General features: G+C 41.0%; 1 protein-coding gene across 1 annotated transcript in view; it reads right to left on the bottom strand.

Annotated features, from left to right (window-relative positions):
- The window catches only part of LOC109401269 (tubulin-specific chaperone E), a 27,674-nt gene extending 3,044 nt beyond the window's left edge, over positions 1-24,630 (bottom strand). Inside the window, exons 1-3 of the mRNA XM_062842802.1 lie at positions 24,406-24,630; positions 24,210-24,310; positions 23,934-24,096 (exon numbers count right to left, since the gene is read on the bottom strand). Coding sequence (XP_062698786.1) covers positions 23,934-24,096; positions 24,210-24,310; positions 24,406-24,489 — 348 coding nt within the window. The 5' untranslated portion in view covers positions 24,490-24,630. The remainder of the gene's footprint in view (positions 1-23,933; positions 24,097-24,209; positions 24,311-24,405) is intronic.

Below are 24,630 nucleotides of genomic sequence, written 5' to 3'. Positions count from 1 at the left end.
ACAAATTTGAATAAACACGAGTGGTAGGTACCGATTTTCTGGGCTATTCCGATGAATACCTGCTAAGAACTCTTTGAAGGAATAGAAAGGCTTTAGAAATTGATTTAGAAATTTGTTTGCAAATCTATCCAGAATTGTATACAGTAGACGTTCGGTCGGTGCAAACGGTTTAACTGCAATGCTTTTTAACTGCAAGTCCGGTAAGTGCAACAAATTTGCAGTTATCGCACCGTTATCTGTCAAAACGGTGCGCCAAGTTAGCCCATATGCAGGGCCGGATCTAAGGGGGGGGCCGAGGGGGCCCGGGCCCCGGGCCCCCACATTTTAGGGGCCCCCACAAAAACCTTTTTTGGTTGCCAACATTAACTTTATTCTTCATATTGCTCAAGTACTGTTCAAAAATAAAGAAAAATATTTTTGCTCATCTCTCCGAGGGGCCTCCACGTCCGTTCTGGCCCCGGGCCCCCACAATCCTTAATCCGGGCCTGCCCATATGAACAATCGAATGAACTTTTCGTTCATTTAACGTCAATTGATGGGTTGTTGACGCCTATCTGACGTTGCAGTTATCGAATTTTGTTCGCTAACTGAAACGTAAACATGTTGCAGTTATCGAACGTCTACTGTAATATTTTTTTGGTAAATTCTTTCCGTGTTTCTTGCATTTATATCCCAATTCCTCCGTTAAATTCTTTTACCGCGAGAAGAAGAATTTTAAGAATTTTTCCGGTGAGTTTCTCTTGAATTTATCTAAGATTTGTTTTCCTGGAGTTGCCAGAGTTTTTTTTCTGACTTTCTCCAATTCTCCCAAGTTTCCATTCGGAGTTTTTTTTGCGTATTTGCTCCCATAATTTGTTCCTTCCGAGATTTTTTCAGTGCTTTTTCAGGATTTCTGAGAGTTGTTCCTGGGATTTCTACCAGAGTTCCACCCAGGCTATTTGCAGGAGTTTTTCACAGGGTCTTTTCCAGGAGTACCTCCCGGGCTTTCTACCAGAGGTTTTTCCGATATGCTTCCTGGGGATTTTCGCTGTATTTCTTTTTTTCTTTCATGATTTTTCTTAGAGGTTTTCCGGGATAGGTTTTCAGCAGTTTCTGTCGGGATCTTTAGAAAGACACGGACACGGGATTTCGCCCGCAGTACCTCCCGGGATTTCTCTAAGAGGTTTTCAGAACTACTCTTTATTTTTTTTATATTTTCTCGCGGGATTAACTACAACAACTGTTACCGAGACTACCATTCCCATTTTTTTTCTCAGGATTTCTCCGAAGTCCCTCTCAAGATTATTCAAACAGGTCTTTGAGGAGTTTCTCGCAAGATTTCACCTGGAATCCTTCCGATACTTTTTCTGGATATTTCGTATAATGAATGTCGCAAGTTTTTTCATTAGACATTCCGAAAAAAATCTAACGGTTTAGAAATAAGTCGACATTCTAAATCGACATGCTAAACTGGACCGAAATCCAAATTTTCATGAATTCTGGTGCTCTGGGACCTATTTAAAAATTAATTTGAAGATTGTATGGGAGTGATTTATTGTACTGGGCGAAGCTGTCAAGCAGTTGCTCAGATATCAAAAGGTGATCTCAGAAAATCTCGTTGAAATTGATTTTAAGTATCAAAATTAAGTTCAAAATATCGTATATAAATTTAAAAATCATTATGTTTCCAAAAATTAAAAAAAAATCCGATAGGGATTCCGGGAAGAACTTTGGAAATAATCCCGAAGAAATCAGTAAAAATATATTCCCAAGATGATCACGGCAAGAAATCCTGTAAAATACTAGGAAAATCCTGCAAAATCCCAAGTGGCACTCCGGAAATCAATCTTAGTAGGATCCCAGGACTACCACAGAAAGGAATCTTCTGAGAGAAGTCCCGAAAAAAAAAACTCTGAGAGAAATCTCAGGTGAAAGTTTAAACGAAATCCCACGTGAACCTTCGGAAAACATCCCGGCTAAAACTCCTGTAGAATTCCAGGGAGAAACTCCTCTAAAGAAAGCTCACGGAAATTATAGAAGAAACTTTGGACGTAATGCCAGGAGAAACTCATGCAGAAAATTGTCAACAACTCCTTCGATGAGCTTTCTTAGAAATTCCAGGTATAACTCCTGAAGAAACTCTGAAAGAAATCTAATGGTTAGGCAGTGATTTTGGTTAAGTATTTATTCAGTAGCGGTTGGAAAAGGCATGAAAAAAAAAAGTATTTATCACTTCTGCAGTGGTTGTTGTGATCAACACACCTCACCAGAAGAGATTGAGATTCTCCCGAAGATGTAAGAATGGTCCTGCAAGTAACCCTTTCGTAAATATGTCAGCAACTTGTTCTTTGGTGGATATATAAACTGGCAGTATGGTTTTATTCTGGATGCATTCTTGAATGAAGTGAAACCTGATGTCCACATGCTTCATTCTTCGATAATCTCGAGGTTCCTCAGCAATCCTTATACATGACTGATTGTCTTCAAATATTTGCGTAGGTTTTACAATATTAACTCCAAATTCTTGTAATACATTCCGTAGCCATGTCGCATTACAAGCTGCTTGACTCAATGAAACATATTCTTCATCTGTTGGTGAATACACAACTGTTTTCTTTTTCCTATTGGTCCATGAAACGATCGATCCATAGATTTGGAAAGTGAAACCTGAGACAGATCGTCTGTCCATGTCATCATTGCCCCAATGTGCGTCTGCATATTCAATCAATAGGATACTGCAAGATGACGTCACGAAGCCGTGCACTGACAGTTCAGCGAGCTTGTTTACATGGACTTAGTCTCTGGCGGAGATCCGGCAAAATTCTTTTTCGATACAAATTCAGTAAAACGGTAGTTAGGCGATTGATTTTGTGCTGGTAGAGTTGAATATAATCTAGATTTCCGTATCCCAATGGTTTCGGGACGGAAAACGTAAATTTAATTTTCGCCACTCGTTTAAAATTCTAACACCTTGTAAACAAGCTCGCTGAACTGTCAGACAAAGTGAGGTTAGATCAGGTGCTTGCAGTACCCTATGGACATGGAGTCTGTTGCGCGGGAATACACTAATCCAAGATCTCTTGTACCTTTAAGGTACCGCAAAATCCTTATCAGGTGATTCCAATGTTCGTCCGCTGGTGCTGATTGATATCGTCTAAACATTTTGACTTCCTCCGCTATCTTTTCTTTTTGATAGCATTAGATACAACAGGCATCATATTAGTTCCTTACACGGATATTTCGTCACTTCCTGATGTAGGGGTTGAGAGAGATAGAGACAAAAAGATTAATAGGGCATATAGCGTCAGTTGCGGTGATGCACCACCGGAAAAACAAAGCAAACGATCAACATGAAATGAAACGTCAGTCTTGTAAAGCATTTTGTGCGAGAAGGTATCGCTCCTCCTCGTTGGCGTGCGTTTGGCTGCAGGATTCGGCTGGTGTGCTCGGAGGTGTCCCTCCGGACACTACAATGGCACAGCCGGTAGGTAAGCTCCCGTGTTGTGGTTTTGTGGCCTCGAGATGGAGAAGTGGCGGCGACGGCGACTGAAAGCGGGACAGGGTGTCCGTTTGTGTTGTGGACTAAATCCAGTGTTTGGCTTCCGTAGCTGCAGGTATGTGCCGGCGGCGCGTGGGGCTGGTGCAGTCGGTGCAGTACGGGTGATTTTTGTTTTGTTTGGATTTGTTTGTTAATTGACGGAGCTGGTCTGGTCGATGAGACAGTGACGGGTTGCGGTTCCGTCCTGCTATGATTGTTTATTTGTCATTAGCTACTTGATGGGCTGGTGAACGGTTTTCTTTATTTTTTTTCATACCGAGTTCAGGCATTGGTTTCATGGCGTGACTTTGGTAGCGGTCGGTCACCGAGTGGTCGCTGGATGTTCTCTGGATAGGAGATGTTGGCAATTATTTGGCCCACTGTTATAATTTGCATGTGGATAGTGGATGGAGATGACAGGATTTGCAGCTTCGTTTTCATTGGGAGCATTGTGTTAGTTTTCGGTGGTTTGTAGGTGTAAGACCGAATGGCTCGTTGTAACAGGATGGAGTGGGGTTGGTACATTCTATGTATAAAGAACACATAAAAAAGGTCCTTCGTTGATGTTTTTTGTGAACTTGTGTATATGTGTATGTAGTTTGATTCAAGGCTTTATTAGTTGTAATTACCGAAGAAGAGCGGCAGAAATGAAATATTTGGTAACAGAAAAGCGAATTTCCCCGAGAGGGTAAGCTGCAACAGTAAAGCGAATTCCCCCGAGAGGGTAAGCTAACAGCGAATTCCCCCGAGAGGGTAAGCTGCAACAGTAAAGCGAATTCCCCCGAGAGGGTAAGCTAACAGCGAATTCCCCCGAGAGGGTAAGCTGCAACAGTAAAGCGAATTCCCCCGAGAGGGTAAGCTAACAGCGAATTCCCCCGAGAGGGTAAGCTGCAACAGTAAAGCGAATTCCCCCGAGAGGGTAAGCTAACAGCGAATTCCCCCGAGAGGGTAAGCTGCAACAGTAAAGCGAATTCCCCCGAGAGGGTAAGCTAACAGCGAATTCCCCCGAGAGGGTAAGCTGCAACAGTAAAGCGAATTCCCCCGAGAGGGTAAGCTAACAGCGAATTCCCCCGAGAGGGTAAGCTGCAACAGTAAAGCGAATTCCCCCGAGAGGGTAAGCTAACAGCGAATTCCCCCGAGAGGGTAAGCTGCAACAGTAAAGCGAATTCCCCCGAGAGGGTAAGCTGCGACAGTCAAGTGAATTTAGGTTAAAGGATGTTTATGATGATAATGTAGGGTGGAAGATGTAGAAAGGAAGATGAAGGATAAAGGATGTAGAATGATGGTGATGATGATGAGAATGAAAAATGTAGGATGAAGGAAGAAAGATGTAGAATGAAGAAAGAAGGATATATGATGTTGGATGAAAGATAGAGGAAAGTTGTTGGAAGAAGTATGAAGGATACGGGATGTGAGATGAAGGATAAAGGATGTAGTATGATGGCGATGATGATGATGATCAAAGATGAAGAATGTAGGATGAAGGAAGAAAGATTTAGGATGAAGACTGAAGGATATAAGATGTAGAATGTAGGATGTAGGATATGGGATGTAGGATGAAGGATTAAGGATGATGATGATGATGATGATAAAGATTATGATGATGAAGTATGAAGGATACAGGATGCTGGTGATGATGATGTGAATGGAAGATGAAGAGTATAAAGAATGGATGATGTAGGATGAAGGATAAAGAATTAATGTTGTAGGATGAAGGATGATGAATGTATGATGAAGGAAGATAGATGTACGATGAAGAAGGGAGGATATATGATGTAGGATGTAAGATAGAGGAAAGTTGTTAGATGAAGTTTGAAGGATACAAGATGTGAGATGAAGGATAAAGGATGTAGAATGATGGCGATGATGATGATGATCAAGGATGAAGGAAAAAAGATTTAGGATGAAGACTGAAGGATATAAGATGTAGAATGTAGGATGTAGGATATGGGATGTAGGATGAAGGATTAAGGATGATAATGATGATGATGAAGGATGAAGGAAGAAAGATGTAGAATGAAGAAAGAAGGATATAGGATGTAGGATGAAAGATGAAAGATGAAAAATAAAGAAAAGATGTTGGATGAGGTATGGAGGATGATGATGATGATGATGATGATGAAAATGATTATGATGATGAAGTATAAGGATATAGGATGTAAGATGAAGGGTAAAGGATGTAGAATGATGGTGATGATGATGATGATGAAGGATGAAAAAAATGTAGGATGAAGGAAGATAGATGTAGGATGAAGAATGAAGGATATATGATGTAGGATGAATGATAGAGGAAAGTTGTTGGATGAAGTATGAAGGATACAGAATACAGGATGTGAGATAAAGTATAAAGGATGTAGAATGATGGCGATGATGATGATGATCAAGGATGAAGAATGTAGGATGAAGGAAGAAAGATGTAGGATGAAGACTGAAGGATATAAGATGAAGAATGTAGGATGTAGGATTAAGGAAAATGGTGATGATGAAAGGAAGATGAAGGATAAAGGATAAAGGATGTAGAATGAAGGTGATGATGATGATGATGAAGGATGAAAAATGTAGGATGAAGGAAAATAGATGTAGGATGAAGAGTGAAGGATATAATAAGATGTAGGATGAAAGATAGAGGAGAGTTGTTGGATGAAGTATGAAGAATACAGGATGTGAGATGGAGGATAAAGGATGTAGAATGATGGCGATGATGATGATGTTTCAGGATGAAGAATGTAGGATGAAGGAAGAAAGATATAGGATGAAGACTTAAGTATATAAGATGAAGAATGTAGGATGTAGGATTAAGGAAAATGATGATGATGATAATGATTATGATGATTATGTTGATGAAGTTTGCAGGATACAGGATGCTGGTGATGATGATGTGAATGGAAGATGAAGAGTATAAAGAATGGATGATGTAGGATGAAGGATAAAGAATTAATGTTGTAGGATGAAGGATGATGAATGTATGATGAAGGAAGATAGATGTAGGATGAAGAAGGAAGGATATATGATGTAGGATGAAAGATAGAGGAAAGTTGTTAGATGAAGTGTAAGGATACAGGATGTGAGATGGAGGATAAAGGATGTAGAATTATGGCGATGATGATGATGATCAAGGATGAAGAATGTAGGATGAAGATAGAAAGATGTAGGATGAAGACTGAAGTATATAAGATGATGAATGTAGGATTAAGGAAAATGGTGATGATGATAATGATTATGATGATTACGATGATGAAATATGAAGGATACAGGATGCTGGTAATGATGATGTGAATGAAAGATGAAGAGGATAAAGAATGAATGATGTAGGATGAAGTATGAAGGATGAAAGATTAAGGATAAAGAATTAATGTTGTATGATGAAGGATGAAGAATGTATGATGAAGGAAGAAGTATGTAGGATGAAGGAAGTAAGATGAAGGATGGAGAAAGAAAGATATAGGATGTAGGATGAAAGATGAAAGATAAAGGAATGATGTTGGATGAAGTATGAAGGATATAGGACGTAAGATGAAGGATAAAGGATGTAGAATAATGGCGATGACGATGAAGGATGGAGTATGTAGGATGAAGGATGATGAAAGATGAAACATGAAGGATGAAGTATAAAGGATGTAGGATGAAATGTGCTGGGATGAGTGATAAAGAATGTAGGATGTAGGATGAATGATGATGATAATGAATATGATTACGATAATGGTGAAGGATGAAGGATAAAGGATAAAGGATAAAGAATGAAGGATGAAGGGCAAAGGATGAAGGATAAAGAATGAAGAATGAAAGATGAAGAACAAAGAGTAGATGATGTAGGATGAAGTATGAAGAATGTAGGATGAAGGAAGAAAGATGTAGGTGTAGGCTGTAGAATATAGGATGTAGGATGAAGGATTAAGGATGATGATGATGATAATGATTATGATGATGAAGTATGAAGGATACAGGATGATGGTGATGATGATGTGAATGGAAGATGAAAAGGGTAAAGAATAGATGATGTAGGATGAAGTACGTAGGAGGGAAGATGAAGGATAAAGAATTTATGTTGTAGGATGAAGGATGAAGAATGTATGATGAAGGAAGAAGGATGTAGGATGAAGAATGAAGGATATATGATGTAGGATGAAGGATGATGATGATTAAGATGAATGATACGGCATGATAATGATGATGAAGATGAAGGATGAAGAATGTATGATGAAGGAAGAAAGATTTAGGACGAAGGAAGAAGGATATACGATGTAGGATGAAAGATGAAAGATAATGGAAAGATGTTGGATGAAGTATGAAGGATATGGGATGTAAGATGAAGGATAAAGTATAAAGGATGTAGAATGGTCGTGATGATGATGCAGGATGAAGTATTAGGATAAAGGATGATGAAAGATGAAGGATGATGATGATTATGATTATGGTAATGAAGTATGCAGGATAATGGTGGAAGGATGAAGGGTGAAGGATGCAGGATGAAGAATGAAGGATGATGATGATGATTATGATGTTGATGAATGATGTAAAATAGAGGATGCAGGATGTAAGGTGAAGTACAGTCGAACCTCCATGAGTCGATGTTCCTTGACTCGATATCGACTCATGGAGGTAAATGTTTCCATACTGAAAAATAATTTCTGGGTTACTATGATGGTCCCCTTAAAAAGCTTCCCAAAGGATTTTTGTTCCACTACTCGATACTTCCTTGAGTCGATGGTCCCTTCAATATCGACTCATGGAGGTTTTACTGTATGAGAAATGACGAATGTAGAATAAGTAGCATGATAATGATGATGATGGAGGATGATGATCATGATGAAAAGCTTACTTTAAAGGATCTGAATAACAAATGGGCTTTTTGGAAAGCTAACTTACCCAAAGGTCGCAAAAAGCTTATAAATGATTTGCATAACAATGCCAATGTGGCCAAGGTTTAAAATAAATATAAAAAGATTTAATCAAGGTGTCTAACAAATTGGTTGGAAATTAAGAAAATGCAATGACGATGATCGATTTTATTACTTTTGTTTTCTAACGAAAACTTTTATAAGTTGTGCTTCAATAATGTTCAATGCAGGTTTATAATATTGGTAGAAAATCATACATTTTTAATTGTTTTTCATTCTAACGTTTTGAATTTTTAAAACAATTAGAGCAAGTTTACCCGGGGCTACTATCTGGGTGAGTAAAATGATTGCCCACAGAGTTGTCATTTTAGTTTAGTTACTCATTTCCACACCGGTCGCTACTATATTTAGTTACCGGATTGCGTACCGGTCGTTGCTAAATACTGTTGCGGTATTAACAAAATATTCTGGAAACCTATTTTGGAAGAATGTCTTCTGGGATTCCTCATGGATTCCCTCTGATATACTAGCATGAATTTTTACTGAGTATCCTCGAGCAATACGTACTAAGATTTCCCCAAGAATCTCTTCCGGGATTTTACCTAAAATTTCTACTGGGACTTCTCATTCTTTTCGGGATTCCTCCTAGAATTTCTCCGGGGATTCCTCCAAAAGTTCCTCCGGGGATTCATTCAGGAATTTCTCTAGGGTTTCTACCAGGAATTCCTTCGGGGATTACTCACGGAATTCTTCCGGGGATTCCTCTAGGAATTCCTCCGATGATTCCTCAAGGAATTCCTCCGAGGATCCTTCCAAGAATTCCTCCGGGGATTCCCCCAAAAATTCTTCCGGGGATTCCTCCAGGGATTCCCCCAGGAATTCCTCCGGGGATTCCCTCAAGAGTTCTGCCGGGAATTCCTCCGAGGATCCCTCCGGGATGCCTCCGAGGATTCCTCCGGGAATTCCTCCGAGGATTCCTCTGGGAATTCCTCCGGGAATTCCTCCGAGGATTCCTCCGGGAATTCCTCCGAGGATTCCTCCGAGGATTCCTCCGAGGATTCCTCCGGGAATTCCTCCGAGAATTCTTCCGGGAATTCCTCCGAGGATTCCTCCGGGAATTCCTCCGAGGATTCCTCCGGGAATTCCTCCGAGGATTTTTCCCAGGATTTTTCCGAGGACTCCCGGAGGAATGCCTGGAGGAATTCCCGGAGGAATTCCTGGAATTTTGGTCAGGATGGCCGTTTAACCTGTTCCGGGTGGACCAGTGATCTACACAGTTCCTGAACCATTATTCACCGAAATCCCCTCGACGTGCAGAGCGAGATTATCCGTTTCTCGCTCACGCCCTGGGAGACATCCCACAGCAGTGACACTCATTTCTTCCGGCTTCTCCTCCGGTGATTCTTTCGGTGGTCGTACTCTGCCCGCTTTAACGGAGAGGCTTCCACCCCTCCTCCTCTATTGTGGTGTCGTGCTTCCTTCGTAGAGGCTGTCCCTTCCGTTTGGGAGTGATATTTTTTTTTGATTCTTCCAGCACTTCTCTCACCCGAATGCTGCGACGGGTACTCCTGGACATTTTCGCTTGTGATATTCGCAGCAGATATTATCTAACTGCAAGTGTTTACAAAATTTGTAGCTTACCATTGGTGCGTTTTGTTCGAAACAAACAAATAAAAACAATACAGCACTTTTGAAATATATGAAATAGCAATCGTTTCCCGCGCAACTATCGGGCGCCTAAATTTGTGCGCCCGATGTTTCCCGAAAGCCTCGCTGCTATTTTACTAGCCCGGTTAGTAGCCCCCGATAAGGTATAGCGCTATGATACTGCGCTATGTAATTTAGTTTAGTCGCGCACTGGTAAAGGTGCTCTTAGAGAGTAGCACAGGGGGAGAATGTAGGGGTTGAGAGAGATAGAGACAAAAAGATTAATAGGGCATATAGCGTCAGTTGCGGTGATGCACCACCGGAAAAACAAAGCAAACGATCAACATGAAATGAAACGTCAGTCTTGTAAAGCATTTTGTGCGAGAAGGTATCGCTCCTCCTCGTTGGCGTGCGTTTGGCTGCAAGATTCGGCTGGTGTGCTCGGAGGTGTCCCTCCGGACACTACACCTGATTTTCTCGAAGTCCAAATTGCGGTTTATGTTCCATTGGAGTTGATGTTGGCCGACAATCTTCGAATACGTTTCAGCATACCATCAATGTATTTCATCAGCTAGCTGATTTTCAATCGTCCCTGACTGACATCTCGTTCAACTTTCATTCCAAGGAACTGTTTAATTTCTCCCATATAGGTCATTTCGATTTTTTTTTCGAAAGTTGTGTTTTGATTCGTTTGAGTTCTTGGATATTGTTTGTCATTCGCAAAATGTCGTCCACATACAGCAATAAATATGCAATGACATCTCCACTTCGTTTCCTGTACAAACAGCAATCATAATTTGAGCGCTTGAATCCCAAACTCTTCACAAATGAATTGGATGCTTCATTCCAGCTTCGTGGTACCTGCTTGAGTCCATCAAGCGATTTCTGTATACAGCCTATAGGCCTATAGGCGGCATACCAAATTTCGATCTCCTACTTCGAATTACAGTAGACGTTCGATCGGTGCAAACGGTTTAACTGCAAGTCCGGTAACTCCAACAAATTTGCAGTTATAGCACCGCCAAATGTCAGAATGGTGCGCCATGTTAGCCCAAATGAACAGTCGGATGAAGCTCACGTTCATTTTACGTCAGTTGATGGTTTGTTGACACTGTCAGACGGATTTTCTTTTGCTAAGAGAAACGTAAACATGTTGCAGTTATCGAACGTCTATTGTATCTGGCTGGTTCATATAAATTTCTTCCTTCAAGTTTCCATTCAGAAACGCTGTTTTCACGTCCATCTGGTGTATGTTGTAGTTGAAATGATTTGCAATACTCAGCATGATTCGGAACGTCGTAACCCGAACCACTGGAGCATAGGTTTCGGTGTAAGCGTATTCTTCCTCTGGGAGTATTCTTTCGCAACGAGACGTGCTTAATATCGCTCAATATTTCCATCATCGTCACGCTTGATACGGAATACCCATTTGCTTTCCACAATGGTCTTACCCACAGTCCTGGGTCCCGAATAAAAAATACAGTAGAAAAACCGAACGTTGTATTGTAACAGTACTATTTAAAACCATATTTTTACAATAGACACCACTGTAAAAATAAAAATACACAAACAATAAAATGTAATGTAGAACCCAATACAGTAAATTGTAAATAAGATTTTTACAATATACCAGTACAGTAAATTGTAAATAAGGTAATATATAAAAAAATATTTTTCTCCATATATATTTTTTTGCAAAACCATACATTATATTGTAAATGAATTGTTATAAATACTGATACGTGGGTTTTAATAAACCGTACATTGTATGGTACACATATGGTTTCAAACAATAAAATGTACCGTAAATATATTGTTTTTAATTGTAGCTTCACTTTTGGTTATACATTTAATTAAATGGTTTTGGAATGGTTCTCTTTTGTTATGTTGTATTGGTTTACATTACATAAACCATATAATGTTATATTATCTTGTCATTTTCCTCCTGTTAATGGCATCTTAGGCTTACTAGCATTATGAGAATGCGCTTTGGGAATTCTCCAGAGCGTTTTGGATAACCCTTCATATTGGATCGCCCACGTCTAAGTCTGAGTCGAGGTCTGAGTAGTCTCTGATTGCATTAACAGTTGAAGCTTAGGCTCCCATGCCCCACCAGCCAGATAACTGGGTTTCGCAAACTAAGCATTATTTGTGGCAACACTTTGAGCGGCATGATGGAACTATGCCGAGCGCGCTAAGTATTATTAGACCACTAATGTAGTTGCATGAAGTGGGTGACGAGGTACATAAGTATCATTACAGCGTGCTTAACCGTTATTGCAATATTGAGGCTCCAGTTTGACTAAAGTTTGAAATACACGGGGAAATACATAACAACTCATGAGAAAACTGTCAAGTTCGATTCAAGTATAAGTTAGGTTAAAAAGCGAACCCACAGACGATCCTATATTAGAATTTCTTTCAGTATTCAGTCCAGTCCATATGTTAAAGATGGCTCTACGATAATGTACGTCAATCGTATTCCTCTCATCGCACTCTACATACCTAGTCCACCATATCTCTTGGATCTGCAGTTCTTAAGAGATCTACAGTCACTATATACACAGTCTGGCGGACTGTCACTTTCGACCGGAGCCAATCGAGCATGACGTCACGGTGTAGCATTTATCGGTGTGGACACTATGACGTCATGCTCGATTGGCTCCGGTCGAAAGTGACAGTCCGCCAGACTGTGTATATAGTGACTGTAAAGAGATCTGGTTTACTACTTATTTTATTGACTTTAAATTAATGATGATGATTAACCTGGGCTTGCTAGGGAAATATCCGTAAGTAAAAAAAAATCGCGTTAAGTACTGTTCCTTTGATTCTTAGTGGAATTCAAAGGAACAGTACTTAACGCGAGGGGGGCGACATTTATCCGCTGTGCCTTGACTATGTCGCATTTTTATTGAAACAATGCATTTTATATTCATTTTCGTGATTTCAGTATTTTCAATCGATTTAATCCGATTGTCTCGGATAATGTCGGATTTCTTCAATTTTCATTCGCTAATTTATTTTCAGTGCATTTTGTTCCATGCGTTACACACGTTACACACGCACACACATAGTCGTCAAACAAATACTTATAAATCAAACGTCAAAACAAGTTCACTCTGTTTACGTTTACTCTGCGCGCACCAAATTCTCGTCCAAAATCTCGCAATTATTTCTGTTTAGTGCTAAAAGTGGCGAAAATATGGACTATTTTTGGAGAGAAGTGAGCAAAGTGATACTGGAGCAGCTGCGATATATCCATGGCGGCCTTGCCTACTTAAATGATGACGTTATAAACGCGATGGAGGAGGAAGTCAAACACCTTCCAGAAACAACCGGAAAATCAGATCGTGAATGGCAGAAGATGATTGGCTTCAACGTGCCTTTGAAAAAATTCCGCTTCGTGTTGGGAGAGCGGAGCTTATTAAAGGTGATATCCAATATAGTTGAGAAGCAAGGCATTTCCCAATTCACGATGAAACTAATCAAACAAGACTCCCTTGGAAAATCTGAATCGGCCCCCGAAAAACAGACTGAGCAATCGGTGAGGCAGAAAGTCATCGAATTTTACACAAAGAAGTAAGTATTTTTAGTTGATTGGTATATGAGACTCGGGCCTGCAGGCTTCGGATCGAAAGTCGGTTTTTATACCCACCCATAAGGGTAAAAAGCTTTGTTCCGGGTTGATGCGATAGAATTTTATTTTTTTCATACAACGTTGACCCACTCTACTAGCCATTGATGTATATTGCTATTTTATTTTCAGATGCAGCAATGGAAGCAACACCGGAACATACTTTTTCGATCAAATAGCATCCATGAAGGTCGACATGATGAAGCTGGCACGAGGGCGGTCCTAAAGTGTCCTTTCTACGAATTCGCATGGAAAAATCTGGCAGCTGGAAAATATCTAACTTTTCTTCACATGTTCGAGTTAAGCTTGCCGAATACGATATTCCCGGTGATTTTATCTCACAGCAGCCCAAGAAGCGTCCATGTGACAGTCATCTGGAAACCACTCCGGAAGATACTCCATGGACGGCAATGGAAACGCCTGAAGCTTATGAAACCGAATACCTGGAAATTAGTCAGCAATCATGTTCTCAAACCTCGACGGTCGCTGCAGTACTGACAAACGAGAACGATCGGGAAGTGAGGCGTACTTGTGAGGATGGATCTCCGACCTACGCATTGCAGCATCTAGTTGTAAAGCGAATGAAGTATTGTGCATCCTAGCTTAATCACTCAGATCCTGCTGATCTGAGTCAGCCGCCATAAGATTGCGCCCGTTTGATTTGTACACGGCGGCTGACAGCTCCACCCGGCGGCTGCAAAACAGTTTTAGCCAAGGTGCACACCGTGTACAAATCATACTTGCGCGGTCTGGCGCGATCTGAGGCTGCGCGTTTCGAACGCAGCTTGCTGAGAATCTAAGATAAGCGCGACAATATGAGGACAGCGATCCATTTACCGATGATGAAGGCAATCAGTGTAGCTTCGTGATTATCATAAAGTTGTGCAATAAATGGTCATTTTTAGAATCATTTCCTTTTTTTGTTTTTCTCAATTCACAGAATACCCAATGTTTCTATTTTCAAATACTCGACTTTTATTGCGCCCAAATTGTGTCATTGTGATCACATATTGCCACATATAGAGATATGTTTTACAATTTCATTGATGCTCGTCTTGATCATAGTTTCACGGGATTAGATGTATGTTCATTCCTTTTGATTCCCCTTCGCACACTAAACGTACGACAAGTACATCTAATAACTTTTTGGATAAGCTGACAATCAGCATTAATAAGACCAGCCTTTTTGATGAACATCACTACAGGTACCGTCGTTCGGGATAACATTGGTCCACCGATCACACGGATTCAATATAAGTCAGAGAATACGACGGTGGATGCAAAGTATCTCAGAATTATGTATCCTAGTATAGTATAGTTTAGCACACAATATGCATGTCCGTCGTATTCTAAACGTATAAAATAGTCCAATGTCACTCCACTTTGGCCCAATGACACCCCGCAAAACGGTACCGCCTTGCTTTCTGTTCCGATCCTGCAAGATACGATGATGCTGATACTTTTTGGTTTCGAGCTCCAATCATTCTCAATTCGATGGCTTCCTTGAGTAATAGCGTAATAGGGTACAAGCTGGCTGTAAATACATATATGGTTGTTTGCATAAACATGTATTATTATGCTCATGATGAAAAATATTTACCTGCATGTTAAATATTGAACATAACACAGTTTTCAGTCTCTGGCTGCAGGCCTGAATATATTTATGAAATATTTATGAATACGTATTTAGCTGTCATGGTAATTGACGAGTAACTAAGCTAACTAAGTAACTAAGTCTCAAATAATTTTTTTCCTAATATTAAATACACAAATGCAACCAAAGTTTGGAATGTTGTTTTGAATTCTAACCCGTGCATGCAAAACGTGCACAACACACTCTTACGTGACAGTGGTACTAGTTGTCATAATGACAGAATAAGTCAGTTCTATTATTAAAGATGTGGATGGATATTCTTACGATAAAGGGGATATGAACCATTCAGCCCGATTTGTACTGATTAATCATCGGATTAATCGGATTTCGCATCAAACTCAGGAAAAAGCTGTTTGTTTGGTGATTAAGTCTAAAATCCGGATTTATCTTGAATTGTCACCCCCCTCGACTTAACGCGATTTTCTTTTTACTTTTAAATTGATGTTTCAACTTATTCACTTTTTTCTTTCCTTTCCTTTGCATCAAAAAAAGTCACAAACATCAACAAAGCAAAGCACGGAAAAAATCTAAAACTGAATAAATAATTAATAATGCACGGAAAAATAATGTTTCGGAAAAGTGAATGATTCAAACGTAAGAAAAACAGTATAATATATTGTTACATAAAAATCGAATGTAAATGTATAGTAGCTACAATGTGCGAAGCTTTTAGTGAACCATTTCATTACAATATACATTATTGTAGCTGGTACACTGTATGGTGCAGGAATGGTTTTCACCAAACATCCTATGGTTAGTTTTTATCCGGGGTTCTAGCTTCCACGTTCTATTTTTCTTCAAACTCTGCAGTTCACTTTCGATTGCTGCTTTCTATAGGTTCCAATCGTCCCTCTTCTTAAATTCGGCTATACTACTAGGAATATCATCTACAAAACCTTTTGTATTGTGGAGCGGACCTGGTGTGATGGTTAGAACAAACAGACGTAACAATCTTCAGAACGGCTTGGCACATGTATTAAACGATCAATTCAAATTTCATTTGATTTGCGCAATCGTTCCACCAGATGCGCTAGTGTTCGATCGCTTTGACGTTTACCAGTGTACACGTTGCTGAATGATGCAAACAAAAATTACAGGCAATTTGTGTAGTAGTGTGCGTGTCAGCAAAATGTAAAATCGAAATCCATCATGGCCGACAGTGTCGCGCGCGGTTCTACCAACAGGTGGCAGTGTGCTCATAAAAATGACACCGGGCAAAAGTTTTTGATGAATTTCCTCTAAGAGTTACGTCTGTTTGTCTGTGCAGGTATGGGCAACTAGATAAATAACAGAGTGGTAATCTTGACGGACTCGTGAAGCCATCCAAAATACAGAAAGTGCCAACGAAAACTTCCTTGTTTTCGATATCAACCAAATTAAGAAATCAAATGATTCAACGGAACATAAAAATCCAATGAATCCCCAGCCATATAGACGTCAGAGGAAACGATCTAGCAGAACCGGGCAGCAGTACAAGCGGCAAACAGAAGACAAGACATGTTCGTGGGACTAACTCTGGGTGATATACTCGGACTGACCACATATGGAGCAAATGGACGCGACTTCACGGCCGAGAAGAGAAAGTACCGTTTCCAGATACAAAACAAGCCCGGATCCACCATTTGGTGTCAAAAGAAGGACCTGAGCACCATGCGCGTAGCTACAGAGTTTTGGACCCCAAGCTCCAAAGTAGTCCACGCTGGCTGTAACTCATATCAAGCGCGCATGACATTGAAACTGAGGGGCCGAATGCGCGCTGTAGTTACGCGCAAGCTGAGCTCACACGAGAAAATAATGTGATCCGGGATTCGAAGCAGGCATAATCAAACCAAAAATCGCAAATATACATGGAAATGGACACAGTTAGAAAAAATCACCGACTTCGGTAATGTTTTACCGAAATCTCAACCGTTAAGCTTGTTTTACAGTAAAAACCAGTAAAGGTAGCAACTTTTACCGAAATTCGTAAGAGTTTGACAGATAAACGATAACATTTTAGGATTAGGAAATTGAGTGTTTGTGGATGCCCTCGAGGGGGAGTCTTATCACCACTTTTGTGGAATCTCGTAGCAGATACGCTATTGAGGCAACTCAATACAGTATCCGCTCGATAACACACTATTGTTTAACTGGACTGATTTTAAACTGGGCGCTCGATAACTGGACCAAAGTCCAGGTAAAAAGCAGTTGTCTGTCAAAAATGAACGAATTTTAACCTCACATTTTGCAAATCAGTAAAAAAAAATATAACAATAGCCTTTGCGTCTCTTTGATTCTGAAATTGATGTGGCTGAACAGGTAAAGTACGTTGGAGTTATTCTTAATTCCAAGCTTTCCTGGACACCTCAGGTTGAGTTCAGAATCAAGCTTGTATGGCTTTCGGGCAATGCCAGTGGAAATTTGGTACAACTTGGGGTCTAAAACCCAAGTATATCAAATGGATTTACACAACTGTGGTTCGGCCAATATTGGTCTTGTGTTGTGGTAAAAGGGTGAAATGAGAATGGTCCAATCAAGGTTGGGCCATCTCCAAAGGATGTGCTTAATGGCGATGTCTGGAGCGTTCTCTTCAACTCCCACGGCAGCGCTCGAAGCTCTCTTTGACGTTGCTCCACTACACATTCATCTCAAACAAGAAGAATTTTCTTGTACTTACCGGTTACGGGTACTCGGTCTACTAGAGGAAACTCCTGTGAACCGCACATCAACACACACCTCGTTGTTTCCACTGTTGGTGAATTGGGACAAAATTGTCCTTGCTCCAAGTGATCTTACAATTGCTTGTAATTTTCCATGTAGCACATTTTCCACGAAATTCCCTTCCCGGGAAGAGTGGACATCTGGTTATCTGGAGTGAGAAGTATTTCAGACGGCATCGTATGTTACACTGATGGCTCCTTTCTCGAAGGTCGAGCAGGTGGTAGTGTTCATTCTCGTGAGCTAAGGCTGTATCAGTCTTACTCACTTGGTAGACACTGCACAGTTTTTCAGGCCGAAATCTTTGCTCTTATGTGCGGAGTTCAATCAGCACTTCAGCAGCACGTAATGGGCAAAGTAATATACTTCTGTTCAGATAGTCAGGCTACTATTAAAGCACTTGCTTCGACCAACTCTAGGTCGAAGGTAGTTATTGCTGTTCACCTTGTATGGGTACCTGGCCATTGTTCCATCGCTGGAAATGAATTGGCTGATGAATTAGCTCGCACTGGAGCATCAAATGACTTCATTGGCCCTGAGCCAGCTATTCCGATATCCAAGTGTTGGGTGAAGCTTCAGATTTACACCTGGGCTGCCACTCAACAGTGACAATACTGGAATAGTTTGGAGTCATGTCGTCAAACAAAATTGTATTGTACTGAGCCATATCTAGGGGTTGCTAAGTATCTAACAAATCTGTCAAAGCAGAATTGCAACATGCTGGTCAAAGCGTTGACTGGCCACTGCCGACTCAGCTATCATATGGCGAATATTCAGCAAGCTGATTCATTTGCATGTGATAGCTGTGAATCCGATTATGGAACTTCGTATCATTTGATATGTAACTGTAGGATTCTGTCCGTCCGTATCCGATGCTAGCCTCTAACTGCTTGTTGTTGTTTTGATCCTCCCTGACAGTTTGTCGCGCGCAACCAAAGTATATACCATAAGAGGTATGCATAGTCGGGTGCGTATGTGAAGCAACCAAATGCAGATGTACTAACAACGGTGCTCATTGATCGTGCATAAGTGCAATACACTACAATCTCCCCTTTTCAATAAAAATGCGAATAAGTTTATTGCCAAAGCATTTGACGCGTTTCTTTGTCCGTACATTCTTGATTATTGTGTTTATGGTAAACTTCTCGTGATGTACCTCTTGGTCTTCTCCAAAACTGCAACTCAGCCAACACAACGAGTCCCAAACTGAATGTTTGATCATAACTCAAAATATCGTCTACCTATTCTTCATTTTTTTACAAAGACTTTCTTCTTGTATCAGACATGAATGGCACTCTTAATAATGCATTTGAATCATGGTTTGAATTAATCTCACGTTCAAGATAAATGTATTAACCAAAGTAGGACGTTGGGGTCAATATGGCTCGCTGAACATTCACTACGCCAGCGTGGTGCACTCTGCGTAACATCTTAGGAGAGGTAATTCATATTTAGTAAGATCCGTGATTAGCTGCAAACTTTGTTCGCACTGTTTCTCATTAAAACACCTCCCAGTCTTATTTTGCAATGTTCATTTTAGTCTAGAGCTACTGCTCTCTTTTTCCTTCTTTTTTTATTTTTTTAGCAGTTGCCGAGTACTATGTATCACCTCCATTAATCACACGTACTGTTTGCAATGTACAATAAGGTCAATTATGCACCCACCACGATACAAGATTAAACATACTGCTACACGATATATTTCAGACAGGTTGATCTTTGACTTGGAATGGTCCCTTTAACCAAGCCATCAGGTCTTCACCTACTGTTATCAGACCCTTTCATTCACATGAAGATGTACAAACAGTGAATTGAACTGAATCGCTCATTTAAACGAATCACTAGTCAACAAATCCATCACCAGTGCAATCTTGTTCAGAGTCAGTGCAACGTAGAGACCTACTTGAATACATAAACAATTAAATAATATATATGTGGGTATACCCCGTATGTACCCTTTTGATTTGTAGCAATTTTGGTATTAAAACCAGGGAGGGTATAGGCACGTCAAACTCGAACAAACTACGCCTACCTAACATGCATCGAGTGGGCCTTCCCAAACACAATGCGACTTTGCAGGCCATCCCCATCAGCAGCACAAACCAAATTCCAAGTAGAATTCGACCAGGCCCCAGGTCGCGTTGCCAGTCGACACTAACACGCTCGCAAACAGTAGACCTACCTTACCGCTTGCGAATCCCCTAATTGAAACTTGGTGCAACTTGGATCGTGTGATGCCTATTGTTTCTTATCATTTTGAACAGGTGTTAAAACAAATTGAATCAAATGTAAATCTCGTGATGGTCATCAGTTTCTCCATCACTGCTGTTATACCCATCTCAACTGGATACTTCCTTTTATAAGAACCATTATTTTTCTTCCACAACGGATATGATATTCATATTCATATCAATGTATAAATCTTTTCACTGATGTATTGACGATAATTACCAATAACAATATTTAAAGAATACATCTTGTTAAGTTAGTGTGCAGGCTAGAAACAAAACACACGAATCACTAGCAATCCTTAGCACTCCGACCTTCAATCAACAATCCTGTAGGTATTTACCGTTGAATGTCGTATCAATGAACCATCAAAGTAAACTTATCCCATCAAAACAAAAGCGCCACTGTGAAAGCAATGGAGATATGTCAAAAACACGTGTCTCTGACCTCACTATACTACATATATGTACATCGCTGATACTCGTACATCCTTATCGCTTTGTCGAGTGCAGTGGTAAAGAATATGTAAATCGTTATGCCTTTTTGCTGATGGATTACAATCTAATATCAATCACAGATGAATGTGTTTGTGATCATTTAGCTCCATTCCTGACTCAATCATAGGTCAACACCAACTTCATTGTCCAACTCTTCAAACAAAACTGGAGAATGCTCTGTAACAAATCACCCGCAGTTGAGAGGCACTGCTCCATCTCGTGGCCACACGTATCAACTGGAGGCCTCTCGCCTTTAGCCCTGCACTCTCTTGACCATTTACGCACAAGACATTGGACATATTTTCCTCACTGCAATAGTGCCATTGGACTTTTCACAAATACTTTGTGAAGCCATGCTTGAAATCAAAAGCTGCAGAGCTTTTCCAATTCCTCTTCTCATAGTTGTCTATCCCAGTCGCACCTCGTTAAGCCGACCATAAACATCTATGACACAAACACACCTGGGTAAAATAGTCATACTTATCTGTACAGTCTCGGAAGCGAAAAATCACGTCATTATCGAGGTTCCACGACTTTATACAAGTGAAGACACCTTTCATACATTTTACATCCCCTGAGACAATTTCTTTCAGGGGGGCAGCGAAAGCCAAAATCCCCGTAGCTCACAACAAAAACACGTCCAAAATTGTTTGTGCTGTAAAACGATGCATTACACAATTTCTTACTGATTTATTTGCTATCTTCGCGTTGTCGTGTAATTTCGAACGATTGCACGCTAAAATTTTGATAACCTTTTGCTAGTTTTACACGTTTTACTTAAGTAATAACTTATGGTAATGACTAATTCGCAAATGTCGTTCACATCCCAGATCTGTCAGAGTGCCCAAAAGTGTCAATTTCCCAAACATGTCAAATTCATGTGGACTACAGCTCATCTATTCGTGGTTGACGTCCGCGCTGCCCCGCTGATTTCTTTACCAAAAGATAACACAGCCAAAAAGCTCAAAGTCCAACGGATAAAATTTCAAATTCTGGAATTGTCGGCTAGTATTTACGGCTAAATGCTCTCGGTAATGCTCCGTTACTATTTGATGCCGCGTAAATCGTCACAGCTCTCCCTCTTCTTTTTTTCCGCCTGTTTGCAAATACAACTAACTCGTGTACCATTCACTTGGAGAGGAAATGGCCGTACCGCTAAATTCCCGGAAAAAAATCCTCTCTCCAATATGTATCGACGTCTACGATATTAACCCTTCGTTCTATTATATTATTGGACAAACTCATGTGAACAAGCAAACCTCCATTCATTTCCACTCCAGCACCTGGGCAGCGTGAACAGCATGCTGTGCTGTTGACAGCCGGGTTGTATTTTTAAATAAGCTGACCATTGCACTGGCCCTTTGTAACTACTTCGATTCTTTCCAAAACTCATGTTTTCTCTCTTTTCCATCTTCAGCATCTTGCAACCACATGAAAGAACTATCCCGTGTCATGGAAGCCCGAAACTCCTCCGTTTTCATCATGGAAGCGCCCAGATTAAGCCCATGCTTTTTCATTCTCGCAACATCCCTTTGGAAAATCCTGCTGTTTCTCCATAGTCCACAAACGCTGATAAAATCACTCCGATTTTCTCAGATTTCATATGCGAAACTCAATCAATTCTCACTTTTTTTTTTACTCAGGGGTAATCCTGTCGATTTCCGCCAACGCCACGAGAACCACTCTGATTCTCTCGAACTTTGCCCCCCGGAGAATTCTGCCAACTCTCGCTTTTTTTTTACCAGGGGAAATCCTGCAGATTTCCGCCAACGCCATGGGAATCACTCCAATTCCCGCAAAGTTCGACCCCACGGAGAAATCTTCCCATTTCTCGCGTCTTAAGACTTCCCTTCTGTGACTATATTTCCATGGAGAATCCTTCCAAATTCTCGCATCTCATCCTTTGGTTTGCCCCAAATCCTTCACCTCTGTGCCAATCCGATCACCAACATTCGTTTCTGCCAGTGGTATTTCGAATATTTACCTCGCTTTTCTTATTTTTTTTATCCTCGTCGCCAGGTTGTAGGATTCTGTCCGTCCGTATCCGATGCTAGCCTCTAACTGCTTGTTGTTGTTTTGATCCTCCCTGACAGTTTGTCGCGCGCAACCAAAGTATATACCATAAGAGGTATGCATAGTCGGGTGCGTATGTGAAGCAACCAAATGCAGATGTACTAACAACGGTGCTCATTGATCGTGCATAAGTGCAATACACTACAGTAACAGTCCAGTTTTTGCCCAACTGCGTTTCCGAGTATTCGGTAAACACTTATTAAGTGAAACTGACTTCAGAAACCTGAATCTTCAGGATATTCTGTTGTTCTTAACCCGCTGTGGTAAAGAGCTATAGGCTCTCTTTCGCTTTATGCGTTATTACAGTGCCCTTTTCAGGGCGCTGTTTGAACCCTTTGTGGTACGCTTATGCGTTAGTACCCTCTACCTGGGTATTTTTTTTTCCTATTCCCCAACCTACCCTTATCCCCATCCTTAAGGGCTATTTCCATTACACCGGGCAGGGACCGTGCCGGGCCCCGGCCGTGCCCCGGTCATCGATTTCTTACATGGGATTACTATGGCGTGTTTCACATCACACCGTGCCGGGGCTCGGTCGGGCCCCGGCCGGCCTAATGAGAAGCACGCCATAGATATCGTTAGAAAGAAATCGGTGACCGGAGCACGGCCGGGGCCCGGCACGGTCCCGGCCCGGTAAAGTGAGTAGACCGCTTTATCCTTATTTCCTTCCTTTTCCCTCAGGTAGATGATGAAATGGGCTATTATTTTGGCGATGGCACAAATGTCCCAAATGGAGGATAACGTGCCTCTGGAGCCGGCCTTCTGATACCTGATACCTAGTAAATCGAGCACCCATAGGCGGTGAGTGCAAGAAGGTGTATACAAATAATAAATACAATGTACAGTTGTTAAACAATCATTGCAGAGATAGATTACAAGGACTATTAATCATCTAATACAGGGTTTAAAGATAGAGTCAAAAATATAATTTTTCCAGAGAATTTCCCACTTTGAAAATAGGTTTTTGACCTTTTGTCTCTCATAGCATTAGTAATCTCTCACAATCTCTGTCTCATTTGGGTCGTAATGCCAAGTAAATGAAAAAAAACCTATCAAATTGCAACTCTTTTGCGCATTCGGTTCGACTCGACTGCATTCGATCTAATCAACCTTGAACAAATCCACCAAACTTCCTCCCTTTCCTTACCTCGAACAACGACGCATGCAGTTGCTTCTGCACTTCCATCATCATTTCCGCGTCCAAGCGGAGCGTATCCTCCGTCACAATGTACTTGTCATGGATCGCCTCCACCAGCGTCCAGAACGAGGGAATCTTCTCCGGACGGATCATTGACCCTGAGTTTTCAGCTCTACAATAAAAGATCGAGACAACCCGTTAGACACGAACGTAAACAACAACAGTAGAGGCGATGATGACTCATCACCGTTCCCCACACTCCCCGACCCATCCTGATCCAGTTACCTTGTTTGGAAGTATTCCACCCCGTTGACGGTTCCGGAATGTTTTCCCCGCTGGGGATTGTCCCACTCGACGCCGACCCATTCGCCCTCGGTGTTGGCCACCTGGAATAAACAGCCCCAAAACAAAAGTCAAAACACCTAAAAACGGAAGAAATTTTTTTCGTCCACTCCCACCCACAACAATCACGTATACGCACCTCACCGATGTAGCGAATCGTTCCGTAATGTTGTCCGATGCGGATTCGGACGCCCACCTCCAGGTTCAGGCTTGGCGGAATCATCGTTCCGTTCGGGGGCCGCTGTCGACGAGCTGATGCGATATCGAAAATGTCCTTTCACTTGAGCTTGAGATGAAAATTTGCACTTTTTCCGAACAGTTGTTGCGCTGCACTGCACTTTCTTCGAGAATAATGAAAACGAAA

Source organism: Aedes albopictus, chromosome 3 (genome assembly GCF_035046485.1).
Source record: "Aedes albopictus strain Foshan chromosome 3, AalbF5, whole genome shotgun sequence".
NCBI classification, from domain to species: Eukaryota; Metazoa; Arthropoda; class Insecta; order Diptera; family Culicidae; genus Aedes; species Aedes albopictus.
This window is presented reverse-complemented; position numbering and strand designations above follow the sequence as displayed.